The sequence below is a fragment of the Castor canadensis genome, chromosome 5 (genome assembly GCF_047511655.1).
Source record: "Castor canadensis chromosome 5, mCasCan1.hap1v2, whole genome shotgun sequence".
Taxonomy (NCBI): domain Eukaryota; kingdom Metazoa; phylum Chordata; class Mammalia; order Rodentia; family Castoridae; genus Castor; species Castor canadensis.
In genome coordinates, this window is record NC_133390.1 from 152,755,539 (window position 1) to 152,778,509 (window position 22,971).

At 39.4% G+C, this 22,971-nt stretch overlaps 1 protein-coding gene and 1 non-coding gene across 4 annotated transcripts in view; both read right to left on the reverse strand.

Annotated features, from left to right (window-relative positions):
- The window catches only part of Atrn (attractin), a 122,981-nt gene that overhangs the window by 25,557 nt on the left and 74,453 nt on the right, over positions 1-22,971 (reverse strand). For all 3 annotated transcript variants that reach the window (XM_074074427.1, XM_020176564.2, XM_074074426.1), the window contains exons 20-24: positions 22,543-22,636; positions 19,906-19,958; positions 16,216-16,310; positions 12,606-12,684; positions 10,112-10,269 (exon numbers count right to left, since the gene is read on the reverse strand). In XM_074074427.1, coding sequence (XP_073930528.1) covers positions 10,112-10,269; positions 12,606-12,684; positions 16,216-16,310; positions 19,906-19,958; positions 22,543-22,636 — 479 coding nt within the window. The remainder of the gene's footprint in view (positions 1-10,111; positions 10,270-12,605; positions 12,685-16,215; positions 16,311-19,905; positions 19,959-22,542; positions 22,637-22,971) is intronic.
- On the reverse strand, positions 14,476-14,639 carry LOC141423491 (U1 spliceosomal RNA). Its single transcript, XR_012448357.1, has one exon. It is a non-coding gene; the product is annotated as a U1 spliceosomal RNA (small nuclear RNA).

Below are 22,971 nucleotides of genomic sequence, written 5' to 3' on the forward strand. Positions count from 1 at the left end.
TTCTAGCCACCATCTATGAACAGAATACAAAGTAACCGATTTCCTATAACAGATAAAAAGAAACTCACTGCCTGTTGCCAGTGGCTCACACCTGTAATCCTAGTTACTCAAGAGGCAGAGATGAGAAGGATTGTTTGAAGCCAGCCTGGGAAAACAGTCCAAGGAACCCTATCTCAAAAAAAATCCATCACAAAAATGGGCTGGTGGAGTGACTCAAGGTGTAAGCCCTCAGTACTGCCAAAAAAAAAAAAGAAACACACTTTTCCTTCATTTTTACAGTAAACAGTCACAAACAAGGCTTCGTGGGAGAAGGAATGCTGCAGAACACTGTCACAGTCCTCACCTGCAAGCTTTCAAATAAGACTTGGAGAAGGGCAATTATGTAAACAGGATGATTAATCAATTTTGGTGAATGAAGATTCCAAGTTATGAGCTGGAGGTGTGGCTCAAATGGTAGAGTACTTGCTTAACAAGCTCATGGCCTGCCTAGATATGACTCTTTTAAAACAGAAAATTTATCTTCAAAGAAATCCATGAGGTACTTTTATTAATTGTTGGATGCCAAAAACTTCTTTGGATGCTAATGATAACTTCTGATGATCTATCAGGTGTCCAAGCACCCTGTGCTGTGTGACATTACTCAGGGCAGCTCTTGGGATCCCCAATGTGGGGATCATGGCCTGATTTCAGGCTGAAGCAGGACCACACAGTTCATGTCCAGTTTATAATCATAAAAAACCTCACATAAACTGGCTGGCAGTGTGGCTGGTACCCAAGACTCTAAAGGGGTACACTTCTGTTGAGAGTGAAGAGGTAATTTTTATACTGAGTAATCATTCTCCTCCTTCCCCTCCCTTCCCTGTCCCTTCCTCCCTTCCTTCCTCTATCCTTTCCTTCTTTCCTCTTTCACTCCCTCCTTCCCCTCCCCTTCCTGTCTTTCCCTTCCCTCTTTTTCTCTCTCCCTCCTTCCTTTCCTTCCTTTTTTCTTCCCCTCCCTCCCTCCTTCCTTCCTTTTCCCTCCTTTCCTTCCTTTTTCTTTCATTCCCACTTCTCTTCTTCCCCTTTTCTTTCTCCATCTCTCTCCTTCCTTCCCTTCCTTTCTTCCTCTTTCTTTCCTCTCTCCTTTTCCTCACTCCTTCCTCTTCCTCCCTTTCCCTTCCTTCCTTTCATTTCTCCTTTTCTTTTCCTCCTTCTTTCCCCTTTTCTTCCCTCCTTCCCTTCCTTTCTCTTCCTCTTTCCTCTCTTCTTTTTCTCCCTCCTTTCCTTCCTTCTCTTTCCGCTTCTTTTTCTTTCCTTTCCCTCCCTTCCTCTTTCTTTTCTTCCCTCCTTCCTCTTTCCTGTCTCTTTCCTTTCTTTCTCCCTCCTTCCCTTTCCTTTTCTTTTCCTTCCTTCCTCTCTTCCTTTCCCTCCCTCCTTCCTCTTTTTCCCCTCACCTCCTTACCTCTCTCCCTCCTCCTTTCCTTTCTCCTTCCCTTCCTCCCTCCCTTCTTCTTTCTCCCTCTCTCCTTCCTTTCCTTCCCTTTTCTTTTACTCCTTCCCTCCTTCCTTTCCCTTTCTTCCTTCTCCTCCCGTCCCCCCGTTTTTTTTCCATACTGGGGCTTGGACTTAGGGCCTTCACCTTAAGCCACTCTACCAGGCACCTTACAAGGTGAAGCCTTCTAGCTTCAGGGTGGTGCCTGTGAAGCTGAGAAAACTCTGGGTATGAGTGCACCCAGTAGGCTCACTGCAAGGTAATGCCATGGCCCCTGGGGCCCACCTGGACCAGGGCATACTTGCTCCCAACTGCTCCCCAGTAGAGTCCTCAGGAGTGTCCATCCCTCACATCAGGTACAGAAGAAGCCTAAGTGGCTATGGTTCCCATCAGGCTCCTGGTCCAACCATGCCAATCTTACAACAGAGTTCTGAACACTGTAAAGCTAGAAGTCAAGAGAGGAACTGAATCCTTCCATAGGAGCTTACGCCTGTTTGAAAACAACTTTTCCACTCAGGTCTCAGCTTTGCCAGGGGTGGAAGATTCTGGGGGAACGAGCTGAATATTTTCTAACCTGGGTCGAGAGCTATCATGTTGTAGAAAGACCCTTTCCTCACCCTCACCCCACCCCCCACCTAATGCTGGTTTGTGCTGGCACAGGAACTGTATACCTGAGGCTCTGGTCAGAACCTCAAGGTCAGTTAATGCCACTGGCTGCTCACTCCTACCATCAAGCTAACATTCACCATCTGTCTACTTCCAACCTCCCACCTCAACCCTGCTCTCCCTGCCTTCCTTCTAGCCATTTCTTTGCACCACTCTCTAGAATTCTCATTCCATTTTATGACATTTACTAGTAATTTAAAAATCACCAGAGAGCTATGTATACTTGGTTGAAATATCACTAAGTACCAAAAAGCTAATCATGAAAAGCAGTGGACCTGCCCCTCCTCTCCTCTTGTTAGTTCTTGACTTTCCTACTGTAATGGAAGGTGATTCAGGTCAAAAGTCCTCCCACCCCTCTACTAAGTTGTATCACTACTTAGTCTCTGTTAGCTTCTGTATGGTTATTCGGAGGGAGATGCAGGCATAAAATGCCAACAAGCTAGGACATGGACATAAAACCCTTGAACGTAGGGAGAGGATGTGTCTGTTACCCGCAAACAGCTGCAGGAGCACAAGACAATGCAGCCATGGCCCAGGAGGAGCAGCCTCCCAGGCCTCATGCCCTCCAGGAGTCCTCGGCTCACTTAATGCTACTTGGGGGTGCAGTCTGTATGATCCTTGGGAAGCTACCCTTGCCACTCTCACCAGGTTAGGTGGACAGGATGAGGAAGAAAGGCTTTGCCCCTCATCTTCCCACCAGTGATCAGTAACTGTAAAACCCCAGCACAAAGTGTGTGCTTCCTGTAAGGAGAAAAGAAAGTCAGTTTTGGAAGGTAGTAGGCCTCAGCTACAGGCCCATCAGAGGCATACTCCTGCTGCTATCTTTAGGAGGCTAAATAATATATTCAGACCTTTATTTCTTGTTCTATTACCTGTATTATCTTTTTCACTGTGGGTAATTTTAAACCTTTAAAAAAGTAGAGAAAATAGCATAATGAGCCTCATGTGTTCATCATGGAACTTTAATAGTTATCAGCTCATGGCCAATCTTGTTTCTTGCATTCCATCTATTTTCGCTACAACCGTATGAAATAAATCTTATCATTTCATTAGTAACTATTCCAATATAGAGAGTATCTCTTAACCATCCTCTTTGTGAACACTTTTTTTTGGAGGGGTGGGAGAGATGGTACTACTGAGGTTTGAAATCAGGGCCTCACACATGCTAGGCAGATGGCTCTACCACTAGAGCCTCACGACCAGCTCTTAACTACCCTCTTTGTAAATTAGGATGATGTTTGTGTCCTCATTTCTCCCTCTTCTCCTACCTCCTACTTTTTGGGACAAAAATTCCAACCTAGAACAATTCAACCCTCTAGCCCTACACTACAGCCTGGAATGTCAAATTCTTGGTTTTTATCCTCAGGAGCCCTTAGCACTAGTCAGCAGTTGTTCTGACACCATCAGAAAAAAAGCTGTTGGCACCTTTATAAAAGTTACAGATGGTGCAAAAAAGTTCTGATATTTGTCCTAAAGCTCTTGTATCAACAACTATGTATCCCTCACACATTTACAACTGATTAACTGCATGCCATGACATGGAAGACACTGAAATTTAAACTATACTCTTTTGTTGTAAGAAAGTCTTCATACAGTGAAGAACAGACAAGTACATGACATGGTGCAGATGAGCTGCTATGGGCAGTGCCTGAGGTTCATCAGGTGGACCCCTCTGCTGGCTTTTATCCAAGAATCTCTCTTGAACTTCCTGATGCAGGCCTGGGTCCCTCTGATCCATACTCCCAACTGTTGCCAAGGGTCTTTCTACAACATGGATCTGTGGACACATCTTGGCTTAAGACATTCAGTGATACCCAGTGGTTTTTAGACCCTAGCTCACATCCCTTAGCCAAACCTCAGACTCTCCACAACAGCTCTGCCGGCTCTCAGCATCTTGCTCACAAGCAGCATCGGCATTGTCAGCTTCTGAAAGCATCTGGTCATTTTCTCTCCCCAGTGCCAACACTTCCACTCCCCTGCCTCATGGTCCTAAGATTCAGTTCTGATGTGGCTGCTCCTCACTTAAACTTAGGGGGCATGGGCACCCCTTCCCTCTCACAGCATCGAGGAACATGTGGGCACACCTCCAACACCTAGCACTGAAAGGCTTCTACTTTCCACTCGTGGTGGTGCTTCAGGCCAGAAAGACTGTTGGGTGAGTGAGTTTTAAGAAAGCATGGTGGGTTTCTGGCTGTGGAGATCATAGGAAAGAGGTTTTGCTGAAGACAAAACCTCTTCAGCAAAGAGGGCAATGGCATCAAAGAACTATGAAGAGCCGGGCATAGTGGTACAGGCCTTCAATCCCCACCCTAGGAAGAGTGAGGTAGGAGGATCACAAGTTCAAGACCAGACTGGGCGACTCAGTGAAACCCCGTCTCAAAAAAAAAAAAAAGAAGAAGAAGAAAAATGGCTGAGAAGAAACAGCCAAACACAGGTGAAAAGCAGGAAAGGAAACTTTCAAGATGGGTAATAACTTTTTCTTGATGAAAACAATAAGGCAGAACAAAAACAAATATACTTTGAAACAAAGAAAGAATTATACTTTAAGTACAGTTTAGCTTTAAATGTATTACGGTTTTATAATTCTTAAAACTCTTAAGATATAAATATCTAACATTATGAGGTATAGACAGGATACACACACATACACATGTTGTTATACAATAAATATAAACATTAGTGTATATATTGGAGCTGGGTTATAGCTCAGTGGTAGAGTGCTTGCATAGCAAGCAAGAAGCCCTGGGTTCAAGCCCCAGCACCACAAATAAACAAATAAATAAAACAAATAAATGGATATCTGACATTATTCACAATAGGCAAAAATTGAAAACAACTCAAATACCCATCAAGAGATAAATGGATGAGCAAAATGTGATATATTAACATATTCAATGGAATACTATTCAGCTTTAACAAGGAATGAAGTACTGAAACATATTAAACATGAACTTTGAAAATGAACCTTGTAAACATTATGCTAAATGAAAGAAACCAGTCACAAAGGACATGTTTGTGATTTAATTTATATGAAATGTCCAGAATAGGTAAAAGCCACAGATAAAAAGTAGAATGGCAGTTGTTAGGGAAGGGAGAAATGGGGAGTGTGTGCTAATGGGCTTCTTTTGGAATGATAAAAATGTTCTAAAATTTACTGATTATGAATGACTAAACTGTATACTTAAAATGGTGAGTTGTATGTTATATAAATTACATCTCAATAAAGCTGTTATTTAAAAAAGTATATCCAGAGGGAGTGGGGGAAGGGAGGAGGAATGACCTAAACATTGTATGCACATATGAATAAAATAAAAATTAAAAAATAAAATAAAATAAAATAAAAAAGTATATCCAAATGAACAAAAGTTTCACACATTTCTTGCTCAGTTCAGCAGTCCTGTTACCAACCTGTAAACATCACTCGAAAATCCAACAGAGTGCTCAGTTCTCAAAACAAATTCTGTGTTGCTTTCCCTTGTGAACACTGGCCTCTTACACGAAACACCCAGCATGGAATGGGCTTTAATATTAGTTCCACGTTACAATAACAACCTCTGTTATAGAGTCAGTAACAAGCCAGAACCCAGTTCCACCACCCACCCTTCCACCCCACACATAATGTCTGCCTGTCCAGTCTCTATCTTGAACACCTACCCTCCCAAACTGTGGGCACAGAGGAAGCCAACTTCTCCCCTGCTTCCTGGGGGGAACAACTAGGACAGCTTTCAGAAAGCCAGAGCTGAAGGAAGGGCCCTCACCCACAGGAACAACTGGCCAGAAAACAGATGTACCTGGCCCCAACACACCCATCACTCTTCTACACACAGGCCTCTTTAGTCTGGTTTTTTTTTTTTAAACTGCATCTACAAAGATTTTTATAGTTAGTTTCAAATTCCCTCAGCAGTTATAGGTTTTGATCTGTTCCTAATTATGGAAAAGAACCCTGGGATCAGTTCAGAGTGAAGGAACTAGAGTTTAGCATTACCATTTTTAAAGCACCAATGTTTACATGAATTTCCTAGTAAAGAATTAGATTTCCTCACTTTGCTTTAAAAAAAAAAATGAGACTCAAAGGCAAAAAAGCTTTGCCTGCATTAAAAGTCATACTCAAAATTTAACTGAATGGCTTACATTGCACTAGTCTCTTCCTTTAATACACCTCTACAGTTTTACTGAACTAGTACAGTTGCTAAGTGTACTTTTGTGTATGTATTTGAGGGCTACACTACACCTAGAAAAGCTACAGCTCACGGGAAATAGAGCAGTAGAGAGTCCCCCTTGTTAAAAATTCAGTGTATCAACCCAGAAAGACGTCCGCTCAGCCTCCACATGGTGCACAGCCAGATACCATCCCAAGTGCAGAGAACCAGTGTAGACCAGGCTCTCAGGCAAAGACATAGGCCTAGTCAAACTGTCTGTGAATACTGCAGTCACTTGTTCCTGAGAGTAATAAGACATTTTCAAGAAGACTTACCTGCCTTTTCAAGGAAATCTTGACAAACTCAATAGTGAGCATAGTGAGCACACCATCGTTTATTTTCTCAAGAGCTCCCCATTTGTGTGACCCAAACCAGGTAAGGAGCACTAAGAAGTCAGGGGGAGATCAACATCTCTTTAGTTCTTAAACTTAAAATTATTACTTTTTAAAGAGTGGGGAAGAGCTCCCTCTAGAAGGACAGCTCTAAAATCATGTCAGTGACTTTCAGAGGGTGGAGCAACAGAGGGAGGAAAAAACTAGAACTCGTCATTGGCAACAGCACGGCTATCTCCACACAAAAGCCTGCTTATGTGCACACAGCCCTTTTTTCAACTGGGGAAAACATTAGCAGCCTATGTCAAGATTCTCACTAAGAATCTGAAAATACTAATCATTTTCCAGCCATGAGCAACAAAGCTTGGTACTCAACTGAATTCATAACGTGAGGTCAATATGAAAACAATCTCAACTTAAAACAAGTCAATAAATTTTATTTACTATAGCCCAAATCAAGTACTCTACATTAAAACAACTCAGGGCCTCACGCTTGCTAGACAGGCCCTCTATACTTGAGCCACGCCTCCAGCCCTTTTTGCTTTAGTTTATTTTTCAGATAGGGTCTTACATTTCTGCCAGGGCTGGCCTCAGACTATAATCCCTAATAGCTGGGATTATAGATATGAACCACCATACCCAACTTGTCAGAGAAATTTGAAGTTTTAATATATATATATATACTCAGTATATATGTGTGTACGCACATGTATATATCTTAAATTTTTATTGTCAAATGTTACAGAAATAGAATCATGCAGTATGATTCCAATATTTCTAATTTTTTTCAGCAATATTTCCTCAGAATTTATCAAAACTGTTATGTAAATCAACAGTTTATTCTTTACTTATTTCTTTTTACCTTTTTGGTGGTGCTGCGGTCTGAACTGAGGGCTTCACACTTGCTAGGCAGGCACTCTACCACTTGAGTCACTCCCCCAGTTCCCCCTTGTTTTCTGAGACAGGGTCTTGCTATGTAGCCCAGGCTAGCCTTGAACTCACAGTCCTCTTGCCTCCCAAGTGCTGGGATTATAGGCAAGCACCATCACGCCTCCCAGTTAATTTCTTTTTATTGCTGCATATTACTCCATACAGTGTATGTACCAAAGTTTATCTCACCATTCACCCATTGAGGAACATTTAGGCTGTCTATAATTTTTAGCTATTATTATGAATAAAACTGCTAAATAATGCTCTGTATGTGCTATAAACAGTGGTTTAAAAAAAGGAATTTGTGTGGCCTTTGGTTTTCATTTCTCTGAGATAAATGCTAAGAAATGCAATCAGTAGATTATATATGTTACATATATATATAATATATATATGTTATATATGTTATATATAACAGATTATATCTGTTACAAAACAGATTTAGTTTTGTAAGAAAATGCCAAACCATTTTCAGGGTGGCTAGATCATTTTATGATGAGCAACGTATGCATAATCCAATTTCTCCCCATCCTCTCCAGCTTTCAGTGTTATCACTATTTTTAATTTTAGCCATTTTGGTAGGTGTATAGTGAAATCTCATTGTAGTTTTAATCTGCATTTTTCTTATGTTATTGAAACTAAACATCTTTTACATGGTTACTTGCCTATGTATATACTCTGGTGAAATGTCTCCTTATATCAGTTTGTCCATTTTCTATTTGGATGTTTGTTTCTTAACTGGTGAGTTTCCAGAATTTTTATACTATAGCCACAGTGCTTTGTTAGACACATGATTTTTTTAAAAATACTTGTCTTTTTACACTCTTAACAGGGTTTTCCATAAAGCAAAATCTTTTGGTTTTGTTGTGGTCCCATTATCAATTTTTCCTTCCATGGATCATGTTTTTAGTGTAAAGTCTAAACACCTTTTGCCTAGCCCTGTGAGGCAAAGGTACTTTCTTATTGTTTTCTAAAAGTTTTATAGTTTCATGTCTTACATTAGATCTGTGGTCTATCTGCATTGCATTAACTTCACATAAGATGGGAGGTTTAGGTCAAAGTTCATTTATTTGCCTACGGTAGGTTAAATGTCTGATCTATTTGTTGGAAAGGGTATCTTTTCTCTACTGGATTGCCCTTATTCTCTTGTCAAAAATAAACTGGAAAGGCTGGGCGTAATGGCTTACACTGTAATCTCAGCTACTTGGAAGGCAGAGACAAAAAGTTAGGAAGTGCCCCATCTCAACAAATAAACTAGGCAGGGAGGCATGCACCTATGATTCAAGCTTAAGTGGAAGAATTGTGGTCTCAGGCCAACCGTGGGCAAAAACAAAATAAAGCAAAAAAAGGGCAGGGGGCATGGCCTGCCTAGCAAGTGTGAGGCCCTAAATTCCAACCCTAGTACTGAACCCCCTCCCCCACCCCGAAAAAATCAGCCAGTAATCTTTATGTGGTTCTTTTTCTGTATTCTGAACATCAGTCCACCCATTGACTTGGGTGTCTAATGCTCCACCAGTAACCACAATGGCTTGATTATTTACCTAAACAGTATACAGTATAAGCCCTAATGTTGGGTACAGTGATTTCTCCATTATACCTCTTTTTAAAAATGGAAGCAACTCTAGAACTTTTGCCTTTTCCTATGAATTTTATTTATTTATATTTTTTGTGGTACTAGGGTTTGAACTCAGGACCTACACCTTGAGCCACTCTACCAGCCCTTTTTGTGATGTGTTTTTTTTTTCCTCAGATAGAGTCTCATTAACTATTTGCCTGGGCTGGCTTCAAACCACTATCCTCCTGGTCTCTGCCCCCTGAGTAGCTAGGATTACAGGCGTAAGCCACTGGCGCCAGGCTAAATTCTACACATCCTTGACCTTCACATCCACCCATAATGAAAGAGGTATGGAGCAAGGGCTTGGAGCAATGATTATTAAAAAAGCTGAAATGGGGCCATGGGTCTTGGATGGGAGGGTGCACCCTCATCTCCTGGGAACAGCAGAAGAGAGCAGGTTGACAATGAGAGTCCATAGCAGGCAAACACTGACCCTTATGACTACCTCATACAGTCTACTGTTGGTACTGTCTATTCTGCTTTAAACTCTGGTAAAAGTTTTAGTGTCTTTTATCTCTTTCCATTTGGCTTTCACTAGTTATGTGTTTGTTTCGTTTATACTCACCTTATTCATTCCATAACTGAAGCTCTTTGTGTAGTTCTATAGGCTTTTACATGGCAAGTGCTCAATGAAGAAATGAATATACATAGAAGCACCAAATTTGCTATATCCAACTTACTTTCAAACTAGTTAAAAATGTCCTTTCACATGAAACATGGCACCCCCACTACAATCTTTGTAGTATTATGTGCTCAGTACTCCCTCGCCATAAATCTTACAGAAGCAAAGCAACATCACATATTGCATTTATCACAAGTTCCAAATTAGTGAATTTAGTTCTCCCTAAAAAGAGACTTTACTATCTTTGTATGTATGAAGCCAAAAAGCATTTCTTACCTGAATTTTGATGGGCCAGGTGAAATTACTGACATAAACAAAGAAAGTGATATTTGGATGGTTGCGAAAATCAAACTTCTCATTAGAAAAGCTATCTTTGTACTCCTTAATGTTGGTTTTTGAAGCAACAGGCATCTCTTCTCCAGCCTGGGTTCCAGCTATTAGGAAGGAAGAATGAAAGTAAAAGACCTTTTCTTTGGAACAGAATCTGCCTATTATCCTTAATAATAAAGATAAAAGCTGGGTGCCAGTGGCTCACTCTTGTAATCCTAGCTACTAGTAGGCAGAGAGCAGGAGTCAGAGAGCAGGAGGGTTGCCAGCCCCAGGCAAACAGTTCAAGAGACTGTATCTTGAAAATAACCATCACAAAACAGCACACAAGTGGTAGAGTACCTGCTTTGCAAGCATAAGGCCCTAAGTTCAAACCCCAGTACCACCAAAAATAAATAATTTACTTAACGTTTACAATATCCGAGGAATGGTGTTTAAAAGTTCAATCTTCTTTAATTCTAACAACACCTACTATTCTCATTTATAGATTAGGAAATTGAAGTTCCAAAAAATTAAGTAGCTTGTTTCAGGTCACACAACCAGCAAGGAGTGGAGTTGGGATTTGAAGCTAGGCAGGCTGATACACAATCCAGAATGGTTCTACCAGGATCCCCTGTAACACCCCCCACTCCAACACACACCCGGAAACTGGCAACACACGGCCATGAAACTGTAGGTATGAGCAGAGTCCTATTAACATGAACCAGCATTCCCTCTGCACTTTATTTGCATTTCCTCTTCACTTCATTTGTATTTCCTCTTCACATTGGTGTGAATACCAGGGACATCGATTCACCCCTCACTTCCTAATCTAGCCATTGCCTCGAGTATCAACAGAGAGGAAGAGGCTCCAGGGGTCACTTTAGTTCTCCCTACTCCTACTAGCTACCAGTGTATTTAAATCCCCCCAGTCTAGTATAACTCCATCTATTCCCAGATGGCTCTTCCACATTCCATATTCTACCCCAGTCAGGAACTTAAGTGTCTACAAAGACTCACAAAATGGCCTTTTTCCATATCTGAGTTAAGCCCTAGGACTACCATCCAGACTGTCACATCTTCATTTAGACAGCCATTGCAAACCTTCCCATGTTCTAAAATGCTGTTTTTCCTCCAAATAATCTGATAATTAATAGACTTTTTCTTAAAAGTTTGTCCTCAATGCAAGTTTCTGAACTTTTTCGAAATTCTATATAACCTCTTTCTTGTTGTGATGAGACTGGGGTTTGAACTCAGGCCTTCATACTTGCAGGCACTCTGCCACTTAAACCACACCTCTAGTCCATTTTGTCGCCGTTATTCTGGAGATGGGGATCTCATGAACTATTTGCCTGGCATGGTCTCAAACCTCGATTGGGAGAACAGTCTCAGTCTCCCAAATAGTTTAGGATTATAGGTGTTGGTATTATACCAGCACCTTTCAACTAATACAAAGTGGCATGCAAAAGTTATATTTGTTTTGTTTTGTTTTTTTTGCAGTACTGGGGTTTGAACTCAGGGCCTACACCTTAAGCCACTCCACCTGCCCTTTTTTGTGATGGGTTTTTTTGAGATAGGGTCTCACGAACTATTTGCCTGGGCTCACTTTGAACCTCAAGCCTCCTGATCTCTGCCCCCAAGTAGCTAGGATTACAGGCGTGAGCCATCAGAGCCTGACTATATTCTTATTTTATACCAGTCTAGTTGGTTTATGTTTTGACCAAACGAATGTATTGTTAACAGCAGTAATGACAATGAAAACATAGCAATCATTTAGTGAGGATTAATATGCTTCAAGCACCACACTAAGTACTTCCTTCATGATTTCATTTAACCTTAATAACACTACATTACTATCCCATTTTATACATGAGGAAACTGGCTCAGAAAAGCTTGGGTAACTTGCCCAATAGCACACTGCAGAAAATTCAAACCCAGGTCTATCTGCTGAGTTACCAAGTTATGTAGTGATTATCTAGCATAAATACTATATCAGAGTCATCAGATCTTTAAAAGCAAATGCTGTGCTTTTAGAGCCTGGTCTAATTCCCAAAGTTCTCTGTATCTGCCAACATCTCATTTTACTTAAAATGTTTTCAGTTCTTGAAACTCTGGATCTGGAATTTTTTTACCTCTGAAGCATGGATATAGATGATGATGGCAGAGCCAGAGCAGTGGCCTCAGGAAAGGTGAGAGTGGAATAGTAGGGTAGGGGGGGCAACCACACTAGGCTCTGTCAGTTATAACCTCATTTAATCTATTCAATTCTAGGAGGTAAGAATTGTTATACGGCTTTATAGATGAATAGTCCTGAAGTCTACAGAGGGGTTTTAAGACACTTGTTCAAGGTCTCAGAACTAAGTGATAAAGGTCGAAGGTTGGGTTTTAACCCCCCTTCCTAATTCCTATATTACATCCCTCCGTCTATCATCTCCACTTGCTGTGTCTCTAGGTGTATCTTTACCTGAGAAGCTGGCAGCCCAGGTGATGTTGAGGTTGAAGTTTTTGGAGGCATTGATGAACATGTCCAAATCCCTGTTTTGCTGATGGCGGTTGCAAATAATTAGAACATTAATTATAAAAGTGTCCAGATTTTAAAAAATAAACAATAATTAGATTTTTACCACTCTCAACTTTTAAAACTACAGATATTTTAGAATGTCTCAAGAGAAACTCATGTTTATAGAAGAGTTAACAAAATTCCTAACCTATTTTCCTCAACCCAAGCAATACACCCCACAAGAAATTTCCTTCCCATAAAAGAATATAGAATTCAATGCTTTATCCAATGCCTAACTATGAAAAAGTACCTTTTAACATGACCCTCATCAGCACACAAACATCAGGGTTCACACTTACTAGGAAAATACCTTATCCCGTGCTCCAATGTCCTTCCTGCCAACCCTCCCTCCCTCCCTTTTTGGCAGGGTCTTGTTATATAGCCCAGGCTGGCCTCCAACTCAAAATCTTCCTACCTTAGTTTTTCAAGTGCTGGGATTATAGGCAATGTACCAGCACTCCTGGCTTAGTGTCCCAATTTCTATTTATAATTTAAACCTACATACTTCTAGATTCATACATTAGATTATAAAATTTCTCCTAAACTGGAAATAATTTTTTAAAAACATAAAACTGAAATATACAAAATTTGAAAACATTTTTCTATCACTAAAATATTATTTCAAGAGAAGTACGTTGAGAACCTTGTTTCCCCCTTTAGAAATACCGTAATTCAAAGACCCAGTCTAATTAATTTTGATTCTTGGCTTTAATGACTAAAATATTTTTTTCTAAGAAATCTAATGAGCCAGATGGGAGAAGACACTGTTGGGTGTGCTAGTTAAATTCTAACACTGATTTTTAGTTTTCACTGAAATTTGATCAGTAAATCTCTTTCTTGTGGTCAAATAAATACTCTAATAAACTAATTAGATGTTGTATTCTTAAATATTTTGAATGGATCAAATCATGCTGAAATTCTTCATATTAAAACATCTTGAAATAGGTTTGAAAAACTAGATTTTCAATAGCATTGTTTTGATAATTACAGCATAAAACCACAACAATGGAAACATTTGCAAATAGCCATTTTCAAAATGTGATCTCCAAATCTGAGGCTTCTCTCACAAAGCAGTGATCTTCTCATTCATTGAGAAAGCCTCTCCTTCTCTTGCAAGGATAAGATTTATATTTAACAAACAAACATGCTGGCAGCACACAACTGACAATTACTTCTTCCCATGTAAAAGATAGGGCACACACATTTGGATAATTCTACTAGATATCCTGTTATAAATAGGGAAATGCAGAGAGGTCCAAAGATTGTCACGGTCACCCACAATCTTGTTAACAAGTATTACAAAGACTCTACTATTTTTACTTAAATAAAATTAACAGCCATTACCTCTTAATAGACTGAGTACTTCAACAACTTCCTTATTAATAAAGCAGTAGTGAATTTTACCTGTGGGACTTTTGCTATAAACTCACCATAAAATCTTTTTTTTTTTTTTTGTAGTACTGGGGCTTGAACTACATGCTGAGCCACTCCACCAGCCTTTTTGTGAAGGGATTTTTTGAGATAGGGTCTTTTGAACTATTTGTGAGGGCTGGCTTTGAACTGCAATCCTCCTGATCTCTACCTCCTGAGTAGCTAGGATTACAGGCGTGACCACCGGCACCCAGCTCATCATACATCTTTTTAAAAAAATTCCAGTCAACACAGCCATTCAAACAATATACACAAAAATATTTTTTTTAACCTAAAAACCACTCACTCTTAAGAATATGTCCTCTCTAGTTCATCTTTTCTTTTCTAAATTTTTTTATTTTTACAGGGGAAAGCACAAACACAGTCCCCCCCTACCACAAATTATGCAGTCAAGTTTTCCACATTTGGGGAAATCGCAAGGGTCAGCACATCTGGAGTGCAATGGGTAAGCCTCGCCCTGGGAAAACCACTTTTGTGATCATGGTATCTCCCCTGCCAGGTAAGTATAGTTAGTTCATCTCTTCTTAATTTTATCATTGAAAGGGAATTTTAAAAACAAATCTTACTTTTCACTTAAGTTGTAAACACACAACACTATGGACTTTGTTCTACTACTTTTTTTAAATTTAGTAATGTTTTTTGATAACATTTGTTAACAAAAGAATACACACTGGCTTATGGTCAGATTGTTTTTCATATATTATTTGTCATGTTCATTGTGATGAATTTTGTGATGGTAAAATGGCCTTGCGTGTTGATAAGAAGTGAGAAATCTCTAAGGAGGTTTCTAAATACCTTACCATCAAGTTTAGTAAAATATTCTTAAGTACTGGAAGGGGACTGAATGATTTTATATTTCATTAAGGAAATTAGCTGGGAGGAGAGTTCAACTGTGGTACTAATGCTTACCATGAGCAGGGCCTTGAGTTTCATCCCCAGCACTAAGAAAAAAATCAAGAAAAGAAATTGTAGCCGGGTGCTGGTGGCTCACACCTGTAATCCTAGCTGCTCAGAAGGCAGAGATCAGGAGGATCTCTGTTGGAAGCCAGCCCAGGCAAAATAGTTCAAGAGACCCTATCTAGAAAAAAACCATCACAAAATAAAGGGCTGGTGGAGTGGCTCAAGGTGTAAGCCCTGAGTTCAAACCCCAGTACCACAAAAAAGAAAAGAAAAGGAATTATAAAGGTGTATCTTTATACTCTGGATGCTTTGCTTTTAAATGTCATGATGTGTTGGCTCTTTTCTACCACTTGGTAATACCTTCCAGCAGGTTGGGCTTCATCATTAATGACAGTAGATATAAATCTACATTTCTAATAGTTATTTTAACCATTAAAATGATTTCTGGCCGACTTCTTGTTGAACCCGACTAAACCTTTACTGTTTTGCCCCCTTATGAAGCTAAGAATTCCTTCTAGGAGCACAAGTGTCACCTCTACTACCTTCCTTGCTGTTCTCTTGTGTTTGTATTACTGGAGTTAATCTCATTCAGCAATTTCATTGTGGGTAATTTTTAAGCGTCTATCTACTTTGGGAGGATAAACCTTGGCTCTGCCATTTGTCCTCTTGGGCACTGTTGATGGAACTCCCTTTGTGATCTCTGTATGAGGTTCTGATGTGCTAACAGGCAAGCAAAGTGTATGTGGAGCTAATGTCAGTCTGTGAATCAGAACTTAGTAAATTTTTTTTTTTTTTTTTTTGTGGTACTAGGGTTTAAACTCAGGCCTTCACCTTGAGCCACTCCACCAGCCCTATTTTTGTGATGAGTTTTTTCAAGATAGGGTCTTGAGAACTATTTTCCCAGGCTGGCTTTGAACAGCGATCCTCCTGATCCCTGCCTCCTGAGTTGCTAGGATTGCAGGCGTGAACCACTCGTGCCTGGCTAGTAAATCTTTTAACACTGTTCTTGCCTTTGAATGGACAGGAGATAGAATGTAGACCCTAATATTTCTTTCTGCACCTTTAAAGATAATCCTGCACTTCATCCTGAGACTACTGCTAACATAGTACTTCTATCCATGATGACCAAGAAAATGAGCCACATAAACTAAAAACAAAATAAGACTAGTTTTAAAAATCTTACTTCATCGGGAGTAGCCACAAAATTGATGGCTGTGTAATAGCGGTCATCTTCCTGGGACAGGCTAAAAGTGAACTGATAGTCAATAAGAAGAGTATCTATGGAAAGAAAGAAATGCATATTAAAAACTGGTACAAAACAAAATAAAAGGTATACTGTACACATGTATGGAACCACCACAATGAAATCCCCTCATATTATTAATGATTATGCTAATTCAAAAATAAAATTAAAACCCCCAAATACAACAGGTCTCTGGAGGTTCAGATTGCTTTTCTCATAAATTAAATAGGAAAGGACTATGACTCACCAATACCTAGGTTTTTCAAAGGAAACCAGTCCCTTTAGTTAAATTACTCACTGAACCCTCCTTATGTCATGACCCTGTTCTATAAATATTAACTGAATATTTATACATACTAAATTTTGCTTAAGAATACAAAGATATGGCAGGTGCCGGTGGCTCACGCCTATAATATTAGCTGCCCAGGAGGCAGAGATCAGAAGGCTCACAGTTTAAACCCAGCCTGGGCAAACACTTGGAGAGACCCTATCTCAACAATACCAAAGGCAAAAAAGTGCTGGCAGAGTAGCTCAAGTGGTAGAGCACCTGCCTGGCAAGTGTGAGGCCCTGAGTTCAAACCCTAGTACCACCACAAAAAAAAAAAAAAAAAAAAAAAAAAAACAGAAGGGAAGAAAACATTCATAGGCCAATGTGACACAGCTTGAAAGAGAGCTTACTGCCCCAAATTGGTACAATTTAAAATGTACTGTAAACTCAATAATAATAAAAAACCTGATTACAAAATGGGCAAAGGGTTGGGGACATGGCTCAAGTGGTATAGTGCCTGCCTAGCAAGATGAGACCCCGAATTCAAACCTAGTATATTGACCCCACGTTCCCCCCCCCAAAAAAGGCAAAGGACTTGAACAGACATTTATCCAAATAAGTATATCAAATGGCCAATAAACACATGAAAAGATACTCAATAACAATAGCCATTTGAGAAATGCATATCCAAATTACATCGAGAAACCACATCATTCCCATTAGGATGGCTACTATCAGAAGAATCAGAAGATAGGAAGTATTGATGAGGACGCAGAAAAACAGGAATGCCTGTGGATTGCTGATGGAAATGTAAAATGGTGCCGGTGCCGCTGCTACAGAAAACAGTATGGCAATGTCTCAAAGAAATGAAACACAGAACTACCATACGACTTAGCAATTATACTTCTGGGCATATACCCAAAAGAACTGAAAGCAAGGTCTGAAATGGATATTTATACCCAACAGCATTATTCACAATAGCCAAAAGGTAGAAGCAATCCAAGTGCCTACTGACTGGTGAAAAGATAAGCAAAACATGATATACAAAATGAAATATTATTCAGTTGTAGAAAGAAATTCTGACATATACTACAATACTGGTGAACCTTGAGGACATTACATAAAGTGTAATAAACTGGTTGCAAAAAACAAATGTTAAATGATTCCATTTAGATGAGATACCCAGAGTAGTAAAACTCACAAAAACAGAAAGTAGGGTGGGTAGTTGCAAGGGGCTGGGAGCAGGGAAAATTGAGGAGTTATCGATAAGTTTATTTTTAACTGTTCAAAAACTGCTAAATGGTTTTCCAAAGTGGCTGTACCATTTTATATTCCCATAAGCAATGCATGAAGGTTCCAGTTTCTCAACATCTTTGCAAAAGCTTGGTGTTGGCTTCTCTCACCCCACTCCATGATAAACAGATTTTAATGTGCAATATTACAAAAATTTCACTGTCCAATTTTCCACTTTCATATTTCAACCTTTAAGAAATGATCAGGGGCTAGGCCATGGTTCAAGTGATAAAGTGCCTGCCTAGCAAACTTGAGGCCTTGAGTTCAAATCCTAGTACCACCAAAAAAAACCACAAAACAAACAAACCAAAAAAATGATCAGTTCTTCAGTTTCGGTATGGTACCAAAGGATACTATCCATAATTATTTGAAATGGGTATTGAAATACTCCATCCTTTTCCTGTCTGGTGAGGCCGTTTGGTTTTTGTTTTTTTTAATGTGTTTAACCAGACTTATTACAACAGATTGAAAGTAGAAGATGAGATTATAGTTGTCTTATAGTATACCATAGTATTTTTTGAGTAATAATGGAGTTTGAACTTGGGCTTTGCACCTGAGCCATGCCTCAATACCAGCTTTTGATTCTAGTCATTCTGGGACTGTATCTCACTGTGGTTTTAATATATCTATCCCAAATGACTAATGATGTCAAGTTTTTTTTTTTTAATTGCATATTGGCCTGTCATATATCTTCTTTGGTGAAATGTATATTTAAATCTTTGCCTGAGCTGGTGGTTCACACCTATTATCCTAGCTACTTAGGAGGTTGAGAATGAGAGAATTATAATTTGAGGTCAGCCAGGGCAAACAGTTCATCTCTAAAATAACAGAACAAAATGGACAACAGGTGTGGCTCGAGCAACAGAGTGCCTGCTTTACAAGCACAAAGCCCTGAGTTCAAACCCCAGTCCCCAAAAAATAAATCTTTGCCTGTTATTTTGCTTTGTTTTGCAATACTGGGGACTGAACTCAGGGCCTCATGCTTGCTACCAGACAATTGCTTTACCAGTTGAGTCATGCCTTGGTTCTTTTTCTTTTGTTTTTTCAGATGAGGTTGTACACTAACTTTCCCAGGCTGGTCTAGAACCGTATCCCTTCTATGTCTGCCTACCAAGTAGCTGGAATCACGTAAGTGTGCCACCATGCCCGGCTCTCTGCCTGTTTTTAATTATAACTGCCTTCTTATTCAGTTCTAAGAGTTCTTTATATATTCTAGATACATGCTCTTTATCAAATACATATTTTGCAAATATTTTTCAGTAGCCTGTGGCTTTTTAAAGGTATTTACATTTTTTTTAAATTTTGATATCTCAATCAACTTTTTCTTTTATGATTTATACTTTTAGAATCATATATAAGAACGTTTTTCCCTACCCAAGATCAAGAAGTAATAAATATGACTAGAAGTTCTAAGTATGGGTCACATTCACAAGTTCTAGTGGACATGAATTTTGAGGGGATGCTGTCCGACCTAGAACAGCAGGTATATAATTACACTGGAATTGCCAAACATTAACTCCTTTTCCTCTGGTTCTACAATCTGGACTACTATGTGGATTCTCATACAGATAGAAAATGCATTTACCCACAAAGATTTGGTCACCTTGCCAGATTCACCTTTTACTCCAAGATAATCATTGGTATTTTATGTTATATATCTGTTCCTAAAGAGGTGGTTAACACAAATTAGCTCTAGAGAGAATTATGAAACTTTATGTGTATTTTAAGAATTGTTTTTGATCTGTATCCTGAAAAATAAAACAATAACCTCAACCAGGTAATGGCAAATGAAGTAAGGCTTCAAGAGAACAGAAACAACGAAACCCAGAGATACATGTCTCTATATTGTTCCCTTTATCTGCTCCATAGGACACTAACATAACACACTAACATAAACCACAACCACAGCTTAGAACAGTGTTCCTAGGCAAGCCCACTCAGTCAGGGGACACTTCTATGGGGGGGTTGCCATATTCCTCAAGCATTCTCAAACCATGATAAAGAAAACAACGGAGTTTTGTGGAACTAACTACTATGCTTCTAGAAATAAGAATCACAAAAACACTTACAATAGCATGTTCCTTTGAGAGGGTTTCCCTGGTATCGATTTTCTACCTCACACCTAGGAGGAAAAAAAAAATTATTTTCTACTGCTACTTAAAATAAAATCTATATTCACTTTAAAATCAAGCAGATTCTCTTCTACAAAGTACAAGTAGTTTTGAATCATTCCTCACTCTTTCACCATTATTAGATCAAGTGGACTAACAGGAGTTGCATGAATTGTGCTGCTGACTCTACAGTAGTTACCACCACCAGTTACATCAAAACAACGGATAAACATTTGCCAAAGCACATGAGATAAATCCAACTGTAATAAATTGAGACCCTATTTACTTATTTATTTATTATTGCTATTATTATTTTTGGTGGGACTGGGGTTTGAACTCAGGGTTTCACGCTTGCAAAGCAGGTGCCCCACCTCTCGAGCCACACCTCCAGTTCGAGACCCTATTTATTATAACGAAAAACACATTTTCATTCTTGTGTGGACTACATATTCTTCTAAAAGTGCAGCTGAAACATCTTTCAAATATTCATTTTTCACTCTTTCCTCTTCTCCCTGGGTCAACTAATCCTGTTCACTAAATACAAGAAAGAGAAAAATAAACACCAAGAATCACTTAAAAACACAAACAAAAAAACTAGTATTCATCAATCTAAAGGAAAAAATAAACTCTACCTAAAAAGAATTATTATATTTTAGTCAGCTGCTGGTGGCTCATACCTGTAATACTTGGGAGGCTGAGGTTAGGAGGATCATGGAAAATAGTTCTTGAGACTCCATCTCCAAAATAACCATGGCAAAATTGACTGGAAGTTAGGCTTAAGTAGTAGAGTGCCTGCTTTGCAAGCATGAAGCTCTGAGTTCAAACCTAAGTCCCACCAAAAAAAAATATTACTTTTTAAATTTTTACTGGTTTTTTGGACAAAGGGTCTCACTATGTAGCCCAGGTGGTCTTGTACTCTCAATCCTCCTGCTTCAGCCTCCTAAGTGCTGAGATTACAGGCGTGTACCACGATGCCCAGCAACAAAGAATTATTACTCTCCCCACAGATGTCATCTATAAATATCAGTATAGTCCAGTCTCCCACTTCACACTTAGGCAAGCACAACAGCTATGAAGCATGAGGACAGGAGGGGAAATTGGGTGAAGCTAAGATACGATAAGCAGGGACAATGCCTTTTTATCCAGGAGATGCCTGGTAGTTGCTTATAGCCACAATCTCTTGGAGACTTGAAAATCTTTCACTGGATACTAACTCATGTCTCCTGTGTGCCTAACAGAGGACAAGAATAATTAATTTTGCTCTAACACATTTTTCTGTTTAAAGGAGCCTAAATCAAAAAGTTAAATTTAATCTTTGTTTAGACTTTTCTTCATGTATTACTTTACATGAAACCAGTAACCATACACATTGATATAAACTACAACATGTATACAGACCAATTCTCTGCTGAAAATAATGCTATAAATGTTTCAAGTACTGATGGCATTATTACTATTGTTCTTTTTTTTCTGTATCACGATTTGAACTCAGGGCCTTGCATTTGCTAGGCAGTAAGCCACAGCCACAGCCACAGCCCTTTTTTGTTCTTGTTTATTTTTTACATAGGCTTTCACACTTTTGTGGAGGCTGACCTCAGACCACGGTCCTCCTACCTCCACTTCATGTGTAGCTGGGATTACAGGCATGTGTCACCTTGCTCAGCTTGTCTTTTTGAGATAAAGTCTTGCTAACATTTTAGCGGGCTGGCCTCAAACTCCAATCCTCCCATCTTGGCCTCCCACATAGTGGTGATTACAGACAGGTACCATCATGTCTGGCCTACTTTTGCTCTTTAAGAAAAATAAAGTTTACCAATAATGTATCTGCTTGTTTAAGCTCAATGTTTTCATACTAAACACTTCTTTCTTAAGCCTCTTCTTGGGCAAATCTGAATATATACATTTCAGGAAGTTTTCTAGTGAGGAAGACAAGTATATGTTAATTGGGGGAAAATCTCTCTTGTGCCAACACACTAGGATACTAAAAAAATTACCACTAGCCCCCTACCAATAGATGGGGAAACTAGGCTTAATGGAGGCCAAGCCAGGTCTGAACCCAAGTGCTGAACTGTCATCCTAATGGATGAAAACTCCAAATCAAATCCTCCCCTAGAAATAGTAAACATACTTCACCAAGAAAAGTGTCAGAACAAGGACAGATGGTTAAAGCAAGAGGATCATCTTCACCATCAGACCAAAATGCCATCACTGGAATGCCAGCTCTCCTAACTCTACCCTTTGGAAGGGAGTGTAATCGCCTGATGTGATAAAATTGAGTAGTTGCTAAAGTTAAAATAACTAACCCAAAGTAGCAAGCCAGGAAATGTCAGTGTCACTGAACAGTTATAGAGCCCTTGCACACACGTGCACACACACATGCAGACACACACACACACAGACACACACAGAGCCATTAAAGAATTGCTGCTAATGCCCCTTCAATTTTGGGGGCTGACCTGACCAAAACAGAAAGAGCACATTTTCAAACTAATCAACAAAGGAATCCCTGGGAGCATACAGCAAGGAGGCATAGGAAAGGGGGTGGCTTTCAGAATTCAGGCAGCTTTGTGCCCTGGTAGAGAGTGTGGTACTCACAGGTGGCATTCATCCCCCTTGACGCCTTTGGTGGTGCAGAAGCACTTGCCCGAGTTGGTGTTGCACAGTGATGCGTGCCCATTGCACTTGCATGCTGAGGAGAAGGAACGTGAAAGCACGTCACACAAGCTTAAAAGATTAGTATGATCAAAGACTTTCCCAAAGACAAAGAATTTTGTCTGAATTGAGTATGATAGGAAAGACTGACTAAAACAAGAGCAGTTAGTGGATAAGATTCATGATTTTTTTAGCTAATGATTCATCTCTAGAAATAATAAAGGCACTATTAAAGGAATCAAGGTCAAAGGATAGGAGGAAAGAGAAAACTGGTTCCTACTGCCATCTGAAGTAATCTCCATTTTCATCTTTTTGATAGGCTCTCTTTTTCAATATCATGCTTTTTTCATTTGTTAAATAAATACTTATGAC